This window comes from Papaver somniferum, chromosome 6, assembly GCF_003573695.1.
Source record: "Papaver somniferum cultivar HN1 chromosome 6, ASM357369v1, whole genome shotgun sequence".
Lineage (NCBI taxonomy): Eukaryota > Viridiplantae > Streptophyta > Magnoliopsida > Ranunculales > Papaveraceae > Papaver > Papaver somniferum.
The window spans coordinates 17,811,524-17,827,222 of NC_039363.1; the positions used below are offsets into that span (position 1 = coordinate 17,811,524).

At 35.0% G+C, this 15,699-nt stretch overlaps 1 protein-coding gene and 1 pseudogene across 1 annotated transcript; one reads left to right on the forward strand and one right to left on the reverse strand.

The window, feature by feature from the left end:
• Positions 1-1,413: 1,413 nt before the first annotated feature.
• Positions 1,414-4,054, forward strand: LOC113290573 (annotated as a pseudogene).
• Positions 4,055-4,210: 156 nt separating this feature from the next.
• LOC113287080 (pentatricopeptide repeat-containing protein At2g36240-like) lies at positions 4,211-8,540 on the reverse strand. Its single transcript, XM_026535746.1, has 3 exons — positions 8,149-8,540; positions 6,412-6,466; positions 4,211-6,305 (listed from the first exon to the last, which is right to left on the reverse strand). The coding sequence occupies exon 3, from the start codon at positions 6,194-6,196 to the stop codon at positions 4,730-4,732; it is 1,467 nt and encodes a 488-aa protein (XP_026391531.1). The 5' UTR covers positions 6,197-6,305; positions 6,412-6,466; positions 8,149-8,540; the 3' UTR covers positions 4,211-4,729.
• Between the last annotated feature and the right edge of the window lie 7,159 nt (positions 8,541-15,699).

Consider the following 15,699-nt stretch of genomic DNA (forward strand, 5'->3'; position numbering starts at 1 on the left):
AAATTCTTACTCAAAATTAAAAGATCAAATCAACAACAGCAAACAATCTACATTAACCATAATCAGATGAGAAATCAACAGGATATCAAAATCAAATAAAAAATCAAATAAAAAATCCAACAGAACAGAAGCAAAGCCTAGTAAATTGGTATGTCAACATCGGAACATGAAACCGAAACAAAAAAGTTTAATCGAAAAGATCTACATTGATGTTAACAAATTCAAAACCTAGAAATAAACAAAAATTCAAAAACAAGCTTAAAAGATCTAAAAAACGATTTGAAAAACTAAATTAAGCTTCGGAAACCTAAAATAATAGATCCTAATCTTACAGAAACTAAAACATAGAATCGAACCAAGATTAAACAAAAATCAGAATCAAGATTGGAATAAAAGCGAACGAACCTGAAGCTTTGCTGAGTAAATTGAATCTCTCTCGGTAATCAAGGACAAGTGAGGCTAAAGCTTGCTGAGTAAATTGAATCAATCTCTCGATAATCAATCTCTCCAAAATAAACAGGATATACTGAAACTGAAAGTGAGGCTAAACTGGGAAATAAAAAAGAAAATAAACGAATTTTGAAAATTCTGGGCCTGCAAATAATTTGTTGGCTGCTTTTGGGTGCGCCCGTGAGATTTTGTGAGGGTGGGTTTCATAGTAGGAAAATGTGCAAGAATGGGCCTCCCTGTAGTTTTCACTTCTATTTAAGGGATAAGGACTACAATAGAAGCATGTTAAGGCCCAAGGATTAGTGTAAAATTTAGTAGGGTAAGTTAATTGAGTATATAAAACGAAAAGTTAACTTCACTTTCTAAAAGTAGGCGCGAACCAAAATTTAAGCCATCAGAAATAAAATCCTCCAAAAATAAAATAGCTAAAATCTTCCAAAAATAAAATAGCAAATGAAAGTCCAGACTCCCTGGACGTTGACAGACTAGATCAGTCTCTCCTTTCTGAAAGTGAGATCAAGAAAGATAATACTGTAAAAGCATAACCAAAGGCCGTTTACAGGTTTAGTTGACCAAACCCCATGTGCATCGTTCATACTTCAATGCTTTATACCTTAACAAAGTACTAGGACTTGCAACTTGTGTCTGGTGGCCCAGCAACAACAAGTGATACTTCAGCAATCTAAATCATCTTCTTCGTCGGTATCCGATGCATTATTAATTATTATGTAACGTACAGGATGCCGGTTTGAATGAATCATCACCTCCAAATAATTGGCCATAAAATTTCCATTTCCTTGAAAAAGAAAGGAAGGTACTTTAACAAGAGCAGCAGCTGCAGCTAGATAATTATGTTGATGAATCTGCTAAAAGCGATATGGTTATTAATTCTTTAAGAGTAGGTGGCCATCAATCGAGCAAGAAAAAAAATCAGAAGAAAACAAGAGTTCATTTGTAATAGAGATGGAACCAAAATCTAAAAGTAGTGTTGTTGTGTTGACATGGGAAGATTTATGCGTCCGTGTACCTTCGTCCAGTAGTACGGGCAATGATATAGCCATCATTGAAGAGCTAAATGGGTATGCTCAACCTGGGGAGGTCTTAGCTATTATGGGTCCTTCTGGTTCTGGAAAAACAACTCTTCTTGATGCATTGGCAGGTAATTAGGCAAGTTTACTTGTTCAGTTCAAGTTATATTAGGGGGGTGGCCTTTTTCTTTTCTTTTTTAATTGATGATCCATGGATCCCTTTGGATGCATGAAGGCTGGACGTATTCAGTTAAAACACAACATTACTTTTCTCATTTTAAAGATGGCGGAATCTGAAATCAAAAGAGACTACTTAATTAAATGCAGGGAGATTGCCCTCAAACACAAGGCAGTTGGGTCTGATACACGTAAATGGTCGAAAACAAAGGCTTTGTTTTGGGACGTCAGTAAGAATAACAAATCTTGATTCATCTTCCATTTCTATTTCTTGGCTGAAACTCCATATACAGATATGTAGCTACTTGGTATTCATTTTTAAAAGAATTTTTTTAATTTTTAGGCTTATGTAACACAAGATGACACATTAACAACGACATTGACGGTCAAAGAAGCCGTTTACTACTCTGCTTTGCTCCAATTACCCGACTCTATGACAACATCGGAAAAGAAGGAGAGAGCAGAGACCACAATAAAAGTGATGGGATTGCATGAAGCTAGGAACACAAAAATAGGAGGGTGGAACATCAAAGGGCTAAGCGGTGGACAAAAGCGAAGAGTAAGCATTTGTATAGAGATTTTAACACGTCCAAAACTTCTCTTTTTAGATGAACCTACAAGCGGTCTCGACAGTGCAGCATCTTACCATGTAGTAAACCGAATCGCGAAGCTTTCTCGACAATATAAAATGACTGTTATTGCATCTATTCATCAACCGAGCAGTGAAGTCTTCAATCTCTTCCACAATCTTTGTCTACTCTCTTCTGGTAGAACAATTTACTTTGGTCCTGCTTCTGCGGCAAATGGGGTAACCAAATCAAGACTCATCATTTTATCAGTCTACAAATTTCATTCTTTTTATCCCACACATAATACGATTTGTACTTGTGTTGCCTTTTTTATTGGCGCAGTTTTTTGCATTGAATGGATTCCCTTACCCACCTATGACAAACCCATCAGATCATTACCTGAGAACTATCAATAAAGACTTTGATGAAGTAAGAATACCTTAAAGCTCCATTGATGTGAGAATCTTTATCCCAACAAAAACTAAAAGTTTCGTATCAATATTCCTATCCAGGACACGGAAAAAGGTTTTGGTGGCAAAGTAACAACAACTGAGGAAGCAATTTATAAACTTGCCAAGGCGTATAAGTCATCACAAATCTTCCAACAAGTCAAACTTCAAGTATCGAATCTTTGCAAAAGGGTAATAACATAGTAACTAAAGAACGCTTAGTTGTGGATGATATTCAGGATCCTTTAATTTTGCTTACAAAACATCTTTCATATCACAGGAAGGAGGTATCTTAGAAAAAGGAAGCCAAGCTAGCTTCTTAACACAATCGGTTGTTCTTACAAGAAGGTCTTTCTTGAATATGCACCGCGATTTGAGCTACTACTGGTTACGTTTAGGAGCTTACATTGGACTTGGTCTTTGTGTTGGTACAATATTTTTGAACATTGGTACCAGTTTTGGTTCAATTCAGGTAAACAGCCGGAACAACCTCTTATATTTTCAATAATCTTTAAACTGATCCTTTAAAATGAAGTACACTCACATCTACTGGCCTGGGTTCTAAATTTTGCAGGCCAGAGGTTCAGTACTTTTGTTTGTAGTTGCATTCTTAACTTTCATGGCAATTGGGGGATTCCCTTCTTTCGTGGAGGACATGAAGGTATGATTCTATATTTATGCGTTTGTACATGCAGAAAGATTACTTCTAAAACATATTTGCTTTGTAGTTTTCATACTAATTTTCACTTTTATTTTCGTCTCTTCAGATTCAGATCTTCGGACGGGAAAGATTAAATGGGCATTACGGTGTTGCAGCATTCGTTGTGGGAAATACACTATCTTCAGTTGCATACTTGCTTATGATCTCACTATTACCAGGAGCCTTAGCTTATTACCTAGTTGGTCTCCACAAAGGATATGAACATTTTCTCTTCTTTGCTTTACTACTGTTCGTATGTATGATGTTAGTTGAGAGTTTAATGATGATCGTTGCAAGTATAGTACCCGATTTTCTTATGGGTATAATTGTCGGAGCTGGAATTCAAGGTGCTATGATATTAAATGCTGGCTACCAAATGATCTTCCCAACCCAGTTTGGAAATACCCAATGTACTACATTTCCTTTCACAGGTATGCAAATGAAGGATTCTACAAGAATGAGTTCCAAGGACTTCAGTTCCCTAATAATCAAATAGGAGGATCATCGACTATCAGCGGGGAAGAAATTTTGAAAAACATTTGGCAAATGCCTACAGGCTACTCAAAATGGGCTGATCTTGCTGGCCTTTTAGGAATGGTGGTTCTATATAGACTAATGTTTTTTAGCATTATCAAGTTGTCTGAAAAGAAGAAATCCTCAAGTTGTCTGAACGGCGCTTAGAGCAACTTTTCTCTTGGCGAAGTACAAAATACTGTTCTGAAGTTGGAAGGCAATTGAAACATTTTTATTTAGATTTTAACTTTGCCTTTAAAATTTTGCAGACCTGTTTACTATTAATCCACAGCTTAGTATGATCATTTTTCTGACAAGTAATGTTTAGTGTTCAAGAAAAGCATTCCCAACTGATTATGCAGAACTGAATAGGGTAGCTTAACTATAGAAGAATATTTACAAACAATTCAAAATTCCAGAAACAACAAAACATGCATTTTGCTCTGACATTACTCACAATGAGATCAGAACTGATGCAACCTTCCATGTTTGACTGCATGAATAAAGTTCCATTCTTGGGATTCCTGTCCATCCATTTCATCCATGGATCAACTCAGTAGCTAAACTAGGCCAATCCCTTGCAGGGCACAAATTGCACCAATCAAAGGAACCACATAACGATCAAAGTACATGCTTTTAGGTTCATGTAACTGGATGTCATGGCCTCATCCTTTTCGTTTGTCTTTTTGAGCTCGCACTGAGACCTTGAATTTTGGCATGTTCTTCTCATAACTTCTGTTCTGTCGAATCAAACAGTTGCATATTCTTCAAAATCTCTTAAACCGGTTGCAACCACCATAACATAGACCAGAAAATTACTAAACACATGTATAAACCCAAATTTTAGCATTTCCTCACTGAAGAGACATACTTGTTTTGAGCCGAAAGACCACTCAGCAACCTGTTATAAGTAGCAAGATCAGGTATAAATCCTTCATCCAACATCATTTCCACCAAGGCTTCCCCCTCCTCCTTTCTACCTTCTCTAGAAAACCCAGACACCAATATATTATATGTCATGCCATCAGGATCCAAACAGTTAGTAGAAGCTAACAATCTCAATCTATTAGCATCCATCGTTCTCCCCAAACCACACATCTCTCGCAATACACAATTATAAGTCACACTGTCCGGAACAATTCCTAGCTTTAACATTTTTTCCATCAAAACAAATGCATCTTCCACCATTCCTGAACTCAGTAAGCTATCTATTAAAGTAGTACAGATAACTGGACTCAGAATCTTTCCTTTCTCTAGTAACTCTCCCACAAGTTCTAACGCCTCACTCATCTTCCTTTCCAAGCAAAGCCCTTGAACAATATCTAAACAATCATATCTATCAGGAATCGCATTTTTCCTAAAGATATCAATAAATAGCTTGCTAGCCTCTGACGTCCTATTCTCTCTACACAGCCCAACAAACAAAATGTCGCATGTTACATCTGAAAACTCAAATCCCAAATCAAGCATCTCATATGCCATCTCAATACCCTCCTTAAACTTTTTGCTTCTAAAGAACCCTTTAATCAAAGTGTTGAAACTAACAACATTTGGGTTACAACCTTTAACCTTCATCTCTTTGAACAATTCAAGTGCAGAACAGAACTGTGAATTCCGACAATAACTACTTATCAAAGTATTAAAAGTATAAACATCAGGTTTAACTCTATCCTTAACCATCTTATCATAAAATTGTAAAGCTTTGTCATGTTCTCTATACCTAACAAAGCCATTAATCATTATATTATACAGAATTACACTAGGTTTTCCATCAATTAGTTTCCGCATGTTTCCAAATGCAATCAAAGCATCATCTAATCTCCCAACTTTACAATACGCATTGATAGCAAACCTAAAAATAACTTCTGTTCTATCGCATGAGAATATCCCATCCGAACAAGGACAGGGGTTTGAGACCATACCTTCAAGAATTGAATTAAGATCATCAAAACGGTCAGTAATTGCTAGAGTCCTAACCATCCATTCATAAGTGAAGTGATCATGACGAAATGCATCAATTTCTGAAGCCCAACGAAAGATGTGAACATCGAATTGGGTGAATCTGGGGTGATAATGTAACTTTTTATGGAGGAAATTGAAGAGATCATGAGGGGTAAAAGAGGGTTTAAGATGAGATTTAAGAAATTCAAGCAGTTCTTGTTGAGATGTTTGAGACAGGGAAACTGTAGGAAGAGGAATATTTAAGGGTTCAGGTTTATTAATGAGGTTAGAATTTGGTATAGGTGGGAGAAGTGTAGATGAAGATTGTAAAGTTTTTGTGATAGGTTTTGGAAGTTTCCTGAAAACCATTGTATGTATGTTTAGTTTAACAAACCCTAATCATACTCGTTCCCTGTATTCCATATGCTTGTTTTCTTCCAGCAAACTTTCCTTCTTCAGTAGGCAATACATTCAGAATCTGCCACATAAAACAGCACATCTTAAATCTTAAATCTAACATAAACTGTAGTTGGAGTACCCTAAAAGTTTGAATATAAATATATTTGTTAATGTAGCGTAACAACCTGCACTTTCTTGAGTAATGAACCATTTTCCACGATGCACTTCTGTGCCTTGATCCTGCAAACCATGAATAAGTCATAAGGAAAAAAATCCACACACAGGAAGACTGCTCCTCAATTGCATTATTGCTCTTTCACATGTGCTTTTCAACAGGTAATAAAACATGATAAGGGGATTATAATACTAATCTTGGGCTTGTATATATCTGTTATCTCACCATAGATTTCAAAATAACTGAAAAAAATGACAGCTATTTAGTTACTAAACAATCTTTTCAAGAGCTAAACAACACAGTAGCATTACACAATTAACAAATAGCGAACAGGGAAAAAATCATTAAAGGGCACCAATTATCAAAATAGGCGACTAACCACAGAAATGCACTTCTAAAAGTTGGTAGTTGTTTAGTTTAACAACTTAATGCATTACCTGCAAATATCTGCCTCAAAAAAATGGTTAAGATGACACACAAACTGGTCACACCTTGTGTCGGTGCACAATTAATATAAATGCAGGGTTATTTAATGTGCAACACTCTTTCTGATATTGGTGTCGACTGGTTGTTATTGATACTGATCTATGATTTCTCTTTAAGTTGTTCTTTTCAGGTCTTTTATCTCTTTTTCTTCTTTTTACGCTACTTGAATTTGGGTTGTTCTGAGTTTATATAGCCAACGGTATCTCTCTTACTTTTGTAATTTCTATATTGTTGTGCTTGTTGTAAGCTAATTACTGCCATTCGATTTTTTTAAAGGTTTTGCTTTGTGGAATGTGATTACAGGTTACAGCTGACAGAGGGCTTGAGTTACAGTCTCCTTGTAAGTTGAATTTATAATGTCATATTCAAGTTTAGAAATCTTTTACCAGGCCAGAATGTTATATATCATTCAACATCAGCATTCTGTATCAACTTCATTTCTCAGTACTAAAGTGACACCATTATATCCAGTGAATAAGAATTTATCATCTGTTATACCACGATTTTCATTACGTAAACTAGTATACCAAAAATCAGGTCTAAACTAATCTATTCTCCGAACTAAGAACATCATAAAGACGGTATGTTTCTGGTTAATGTGAAGATATCCACTAGTGCTACTGCACACTGTCCTCGAGCTCAATGAAATCTTAGTCAATAATTAAAAATAATAAATCAAAATTACAATGGTAGAGACCCAGGAACATCATAGGAATTTGGGAGGCGCAGGTTCCTGTATTCTAGCAGAAAGTAAGCAAAGGAACAAAAGAGATGGACCAGATGCCAACACCCTAAAGTTGTTTTCAAGTTACAAATGAATTCTTCATGTCAACTTAGACCTAACTTTCCAGTTACTCAGTTTGTCCCAATCAAGTTACAAAGATCATTCATACAGCTTACTTACATAAACCTAAACTCAGAATAAGATAAACCCTAAATCGTAGAATCACTCAGATATCTATTCTGCAATGCATACAAAGTAGTGCTCAAAATCTAATCAATCCACATCAGAATTCCCACCACAGAACACATTTCATATCTCTAAGTCAAAATTGAGATTATACCATCTTTTTTAACTAAACTGTGAAACAAAAACATGTCTAAGAAATAACCAAACACGCCTTAATCAGCAATAACCAATCCAAACCCTAAATCAAAATCAAAATCAAACATGCAAACAAGCAAGGAAAATCACCATCAAAACAACCATAATAAAACCCTAAATTCGCACATACGAGAGAGGAATCAAAGAAAATCATACCTGTTTTAAAAGATAAACGAAGCGACTCCTTGGATTGTCACTTGAAATCAATGAATTCTCGAACTCGAGATAGAGGAATGAGTATTCTTTACTCACTATAGAGTGAGTTTTACTATATAGTTTCGGCCGCACCGCAATCTCATTTGGGCTTTGTTTCAACTTCAAGTTATCTTACAGCTGTGAGTCCGGGACTCGGGGGTGAGCAAAAATTCCTTTATCCGTATGCATTCCCAAAATTACGGGTGAAACTCAATTCACAAGCTCTATAGGCTGAACATGGATGGAATTTTTAAATCCGTACTTTAAACGGCTTGGTTGTAGTTGGACTTTGAAATCGGCGATTTCACTCAAACACAGGGCTGTAAAGTTTAAAACAAGTATTCCATTTATCAAAAATTCTGCTGAAACTCGATACAGTTATTAAAAGAGGAATAAGTAGAACCCAAAAAGATTACTTCCAATGCTTGTTTATCCTGAAATTTTTAATAAATATATAATTGGACAGGGTTCTGTGTTGTCGTTATATAATCATTTCATCTGCCCTAGTTCGTCTACAACTGGGTTGCACGGACGCTTCATTTCTTGAGCCGCGTCGGACGCGGGACGCGTGTGGGATGCTGACATGATGCGTGTCCGACGCACCAATTTGCGCGTCTTGCGCGCGTCTGGTTTGGACGCACCGATGACGCGTGTCCGATTTATTTATTTTTCATTTTCATTTAAACTTCTTCCTTTATTTTTACTATTATTAACCAAATGAAGAAAGACAAACATTTAAATTAATAATTTAGATCTTTATTAGGGTTTTGTAATTGGAAATGACATCACATATATCCTTAGTTGGGCATGTGTTGTTCTAAGAATGCATTTTGATTGTGCCATGTGTTTAATAGTGGCTGATTGTTTGACCTTCGACATGTATAAACAAACGATATCTTCTTTTCTTTTGAAATTTATACACATGTAGCATCATTTTTTAATTTTTAGGATCGAAATACTTGACTTTGCTTTATATATACATGACTATATATAAATAATATATAAATAAAATATGTATATACGTGTCCGCATCCTAGTTTTTTAAGAATTTTGTAGTGTCCGTGTCGCGTCGTGTACGCGTCTGCGCAACCCAAATCTACAATGCTCATCTAGTTTCAACCTTGGTAGATTTCTTTCTTTAATTAATTAAAAATATATATATCATTTTGAAAGGAAAAAAAGTGCAGAGGTGACTAGGTGAGGGTCGACCTTAGACTCTTCAAAGAACTCCCCATTCCAGTTATAAGAGCTTATAAAGTTAATTCATTTGGATACATATCCTTAAATTAAGCTTTGAATGCTTGTGTCTCCAAACTGAATTTTCAAGTTTGTTAAAACTATGTAAGGTTGTTCAACAATTTTGACTATTGAAAAAGGTCATCTGTAAAAGAGGGGATCATAATTGGAATAAGATGAAAAGAGGATTCTGTAATACTTGATCAATAAAACCTGGACAATGGGGAGAAAACAGAAAACAGGCATTTGAGTCAACAAACGATAGCACCTATTAAAAATTCAACACACTTGTTCACTATCATGAACCAATTTATCTACACCTAACAAATTAGTGACTCTATTTGTCTGTTTACTTCTTCTTCTTCTTTTTAACTAAAACCGTGTTGCTCCGCATCCGATCCGTATCTCCTGCTGATCCGCGGATGTTAAATTTGGGGGTGATTTGGTCAGACACGGTTTGATTTTCCAAATCCGCAACTTTGACGGATTAGACGCGGGTGATCCCAAATCCGCATCCATCCGTCCGTTTCTGACCCCTAGCTGTGAGGGACCTAGGAGGGTTGAATTTTTTATGGAGACCCATGTTATTGAAAAAAAGTATGGCTTGCGGATCGGGAGGACAATTAGGGCTAAAGCCTTAATTAGCCTTCCACAGGTACGTCTCTGTGTCTGAGAACCAGTGAACTAGATGACCGTGTACGGTGGAGGACCGACCGAAAATTACTGTTTGCAGTGGAGGCCGATGAATGGACAACATTTACCTAGTTGGCCACATGATAAAATTTTAGTGATGGGGTAAAAATTAATGACCATGAGATCACTTGGTATTTTTGTGATCGTTGTCAAATTTTGGGTTCCTGCAATAAATTTCTTGGTTATCATACATACTTTATATTGCAGTGCAAATTTTGAGTAGCCTGGCCAATTTTGATGACGGAGTAAAATATATGAGTTGCAAAGATGTATTTTGCATGAGTTACTTTGACAACGTTGAAATCTTCTTAGAATCAGTCGCGGGGGGCGTAATTGAAGGTTGGGGAATGTTATGATTTTTCTTTCTTTTTTTTGAAAAAATTAGATAACATATAGGAAACAAGATAAGCATCAATCCTCATTTACATGCTCGAGATTAGATTTCCTTAAGTAGGTTCCCTTACGATGGTTGTATTTAGAATATTAGCATAACCAGAAAAATACATACGAGAATTTTAAGGATTGCAAATTCATTCTTGAGTTTGCAAGGTTTTATTTTGGTAGTTCATTACTAAGGATTTTCATTCGTTCAGTTCACGAACCTAAGAATAGAGTTTGTGAACCTAAAACTTATTAAACTCAAAAGGAAAATAAGGTCTTTGGGGTCGTGAATTTATTATGGTAAGTTCATGAACCTATTAAAGAGAATTTCTCCAAGTACTTTTATATTTTGATTTCACGAACATATTGCAGTGAGTTTGCGAATGTAAGAATGAAAAGCTTATGATATTTCAATGTCATTTAAGTTCACGAACCTATATATATGGTAAGTTTGAGATCCTATTTCTAAGAGAATTCTCCTGAGACTTTTAAAGCATTTGAGCTCGCGAACCTAACAATGGAATAATGCTCCTGAGAGATATTTGTATTTGAGTTCACGAACCTATTATGATGAGTTCACGAACCTATTATGGTGAGTTCACAAACCTAACAAGTTTTGATTTCTCGTGTTGTGTTTGAGTTCGTGAACCTACATATTTGAGTTGGAGAACATGTAAGGCTAACAAGTTATATTTTAACTCTTTTACTCCAAATCTTCAACCGTGAATTCCTGGACCTAAAAGCTTAATGAGACTTACCCATGATGTCGATATTTTTAGGCTTATTCATTCTTTTTTGGATTTCAAGGATAACTTTCTACACTCTTACGAATTGTTATTCATTAGGTAATTCATTTGACCACAAAGTCTACTTATTTTCTTGAAAATTTGAAGTTACCTTTAGTAGTAATTCTTCTCGTAAGAATATATTTGGCTAACTATTTTTTACAAAATCAAAACCATGAAAAAGTCTCATTGCAAACCTAGTCATTTCTACTGAAACAATTTTAGGAAATGACTTTGATTTGGTAATCGAGAATTAAACTTGGTTTGCGAGAAATTCATTTCTTACATCCTAAGCAACCCAACCTTGATTGAATATATTTGAGACACTAGCAACACAGGAAACTCAATACGTAACCACACTCCTGTATAATAATAACATGTTACAGAGTTGTCCTCCAAAAACTAAAAGATCATGAAGATCCAAAGTTCGACTTTGAAAAACTTCACTTGGGATTTGTGAAGCACAAGTTTACCTATCGTGAAATAAAGATAATTTCAAAACATGTATTTGTAGTTGTGTTGTTGTATGGGCTGTCGTAGGCTCAACAAATTAATAAAGATATTTCTCACTAATTAACTAGTAATATAGCGGTAGTAAGAGATCGTTCCCACAGAGAGATGTGTAATTGATAGGTTATTTGATCAGCTAAATAAAGTAAATAACAATGGGGGATTGTTTGTGAGATAAATATAAAGACAATAATAAAGAAAAGAGATGATTAAGGAATCCTTCGCCGTTACCAAGCTTTAACAGGATTAGAATACTTATTTATTGTTCTTAAGAACCATTCATCACCAACCGTAGAATAACAGCTAGCTCAGTGCTATCCCCAAAACTCCTTATACCACGGATACGGAAGCTCTCCAATATCAGATTCTACTCAATCGAACCACAAAGTAGTATCTCACTCAAGGTGTAACCCAATCGAATGCTTTAAGCTTTGTGAATTAGGTTAATCCCAGTAGTTAAATTCTTAGCTCAAGGTTTACTTGCTGGTGTTGTTTTTACATACGATTCCTCCACACAATTCCTCTGTAAGGTCTCGTGATTTCTACTTGTGTAGAGAATTATTCGACGATTACTTATCTCCTAACTTCCACTAGCGATAGAACAACCAATAGACTGATCTAATATGCATCCCAAATCAATCTAAGAATCACTCATAAACCCTAGATATGGTAAACACAAACGATGATGATAAAAACTCTCAATATATTTGTATTATTAATAAAGCTTCACGCTTAGAACATTGAATTCATCCTTAATCAACAAAGGATTTAGTTTCTCATGATCACACAATTACTCGGTTTCCTCCTAAAGGGGTAAACCCTAAAATATTAATGAAGAACAAAAGTATAATATGAGATGATTGATTTCATGACCTAATACCTTTTTATAGGTTTACATTGTTTGGCCTTCACGTATTTAGTTTGATTCAAGAACCCGACCCGAAATAACGAAATAACGATCCCAAACGTGTCATTAGGCCTTCCAAGGATTTTATACACGTTTTCCTACTTGCTAGGTATGCGTACCCGTACGCGTACCTCAAATTCCAGTAGAAATTTTCGGAACTAGGGTATGCGTACCCGTACGCGTACCCTAGTGTCTTCGGTATTCAATAAAAGCTTGTTTTGGCCACAACTTCTTCATCCGAACTCGGAATGACCTCATTACTTTTGCATTCTTTATATATATATCAATTATATTCAATATGGTGATGAGAAATCCTTAATTTGAATGAGTTAAGATCCGTCTTTGACCCGTCTCTTGATTTTGAGCGTTATGCTCATTTTCGTCGCACTTCTTCCACTTCTCTTGAACTTGGGCACTTGGATACTTGGAATACTTCTCTTCTTATTTATTTTCAGGACTTTGTAGCTCCTTTTTGGATGATTCACCTAATTGAGACAAATAAGAGAAAACAAGAGTAAATAGTACGAAACTATGCTAAAGCAAGTATGAAATGGATACTAAAATCATATGAATTATGCACTGATCAGTTGCTTATAATTCTTGTTTATTCTAAGGTCTTTCTCGTCTGAGATAAGGTAATTTAAGAATTGCAGATCACATCCGAACTTAATAGAAAACTAAAAATATGATTGAGTATAATTCTTATCTGTTGAAATCATGCTTGTGAGTTTTGCATAAAAATTTATTTTAAATTAAGTTCTAGTTGATTTTTGTGTGATGGAGATTAAGGTATCTCTATGAGTTTTAGAGAGAATAAACCTTAATCTTAAATTTTAAATTCGTATAAATTCATGGAACAAATTTCTATCCTTGATATATAACCGGAAGAAAATCTTTAGGTGTCCTGCTAGAGGCAAGTACCGTTGTGGAGCAACTTCTAGGACTGTAAAGGACAACAACTATGGGATAAGGTGCGTAAGTTCTTGCGAGAATCAAGAGACGTACGGGCCCAACTACAACAAAGTAGCTTAGAAGGTTTATTCGATCTCAACTACATTCCAGACCGAAGTTTTAAGTAGGGTAGTGTTTATAAAGGCTCAATACAGTGTGCGTTGAATCTAGAAGAGATCACGTGGTTTCCTTGTTAATAAATTTCTTATGCGCGTCTTGTTTTACTTTTACTTTCGCGTTATATTGATTATATATTTATAATTAACAGTAAAAACAAGTTGTACGTTAATCAATTCTTGTGATTCAAGAATTTTTTTCAAGAATGAAAATTTTGGTGGTGTACTTGGTACCCTTCCCTTTTCAGTTATAATTTCCGCTTCTTATGTTGAGGAAAATTTTAAAGTTCTCAAGCATTGCTTCTTTGAAAATACCCGAACAATTGCGAAGAATTAAACCAAAGTCAAAACTAGAAATAGCAAATAACCAAGATGTATCATAATTCAGTTTTAAAGTATTGAAATCCATATGCCACTGAATACACATTGATATCTGTAACTGCATAGTTGTATTCTTTTTTTTTTTTTTTTTTGGAAATCCTTGACCATCTCTCCTGCTAAATAAACCAACATTATTTTTTAGATTTCAAGGCCATTTGAATAAATTTTCTATTCCCTGTAACTCATTCATTATAGTCACTTTTCGAATAACAAATGTTAAAGTGATTCCGTTGAATTTTCATAGAAAACACAATGGTCGTATCCATGTTCATAAATGCTCCATTATCTATTTTGCAACACATCTTGAGGACACTTCTAAACAAAGAGCGTGTTTGGGAACCCAGATATCCCAATCTAGGTTGAGTTATCCCTATAAAAACGGTTATTTTGTGTTTGTTTCACATAAAAACTAATCACAGACTAGGATACCAAAATCTTCCATAATTTTCGAATGCTGAAAAAGTAAGTTTATGTTATTCTCACGTATACTCATTCTCCTCATTTCCTAGCCAGGGATAGTGCAACATAATCCATTATTAAACCCATTATTATCACCAGTATTAAAACCCACAAAGGGTTTTAAGTGCCTTCTCCTCTACTTACTTCTACTAACAGTTCGTATTCCTTTCTCATATAAATCAAGGTGTCATTTTTTTTTCTTTTCTTTTGATTTTTCATGATCCATGAGACCTTCAGAACTTAGTGACTTGCTAAGAGGTTTGATAATTTGGATCGGAATAAAAATATTTCACACAAAATTCTCAATTGTTATTAAAGTCCGTCTTAATTTATCTTCTCTAAAGCATCCATTGTAAAAAGAATAAAGTTTTATATTCATTATGTCAGCGACAATTGATGGACTAAACAGACTGTCTAGAGCAACCTTGTTCCACTTCTTATTTTTTGAGTCTAGCTACTAACTCATACACAAGTTTTTATTGTGTTGTTTTCCCAGGGACAAAAAATCTATAGTGTGTCTGCATAACTTGGTAGCCAATTATCCTTTCATATTGATTGAATTTCCTTTTTCCACCTCCCAAACATTGTATTATTTGATGTGGTTGATTTCTTGGTGTATATATCCCCAAATTCATAAAGACTTCACTTTCTTTCTGGCAGATAACGCACTTGAGTTTTTGAAATAATTTTTCCTTCAATGTTGTTGCCTATATATCCTTTGGATTGTTTAACACTTTCCAAGCAACGTTATTAATCATATCTTGTTCATTATGTCAGCATCTTCAAATCCTTTGGATTGCTTACCACTCTCCAAGAAACTTTGTTAACCATATATTGATTCATTATGTCAGCATCTTCAAACCCGCAAACCTCGTACGTTTATGTTTACAAGGAAAATTCAAAGACTTAATATATAGACTTTTAAAATTAGTTATTTTACTCCACCAAAAATCCCTTTGGATGACAGTAATCTTCTTAATGATCTTCTTAGGTAAAAAAAAAAAATCATCCCGTATAAAAAAAGGACTTGCTTGAGATAACATACTTGTTGAGGATAAGTATACTTGGTTGAGAGATGACTTTCCATTTCCAA

What these genes read in the sequence shown, in the direction of transcription:
- LOC113287080 (XM_026535746.1), bottom strand. Translation starts at nt 6,196, where the DNA reads ATGGTTTTCAGGAAACTTCCAAAACCTATCACAAAAACTTTACAATCT.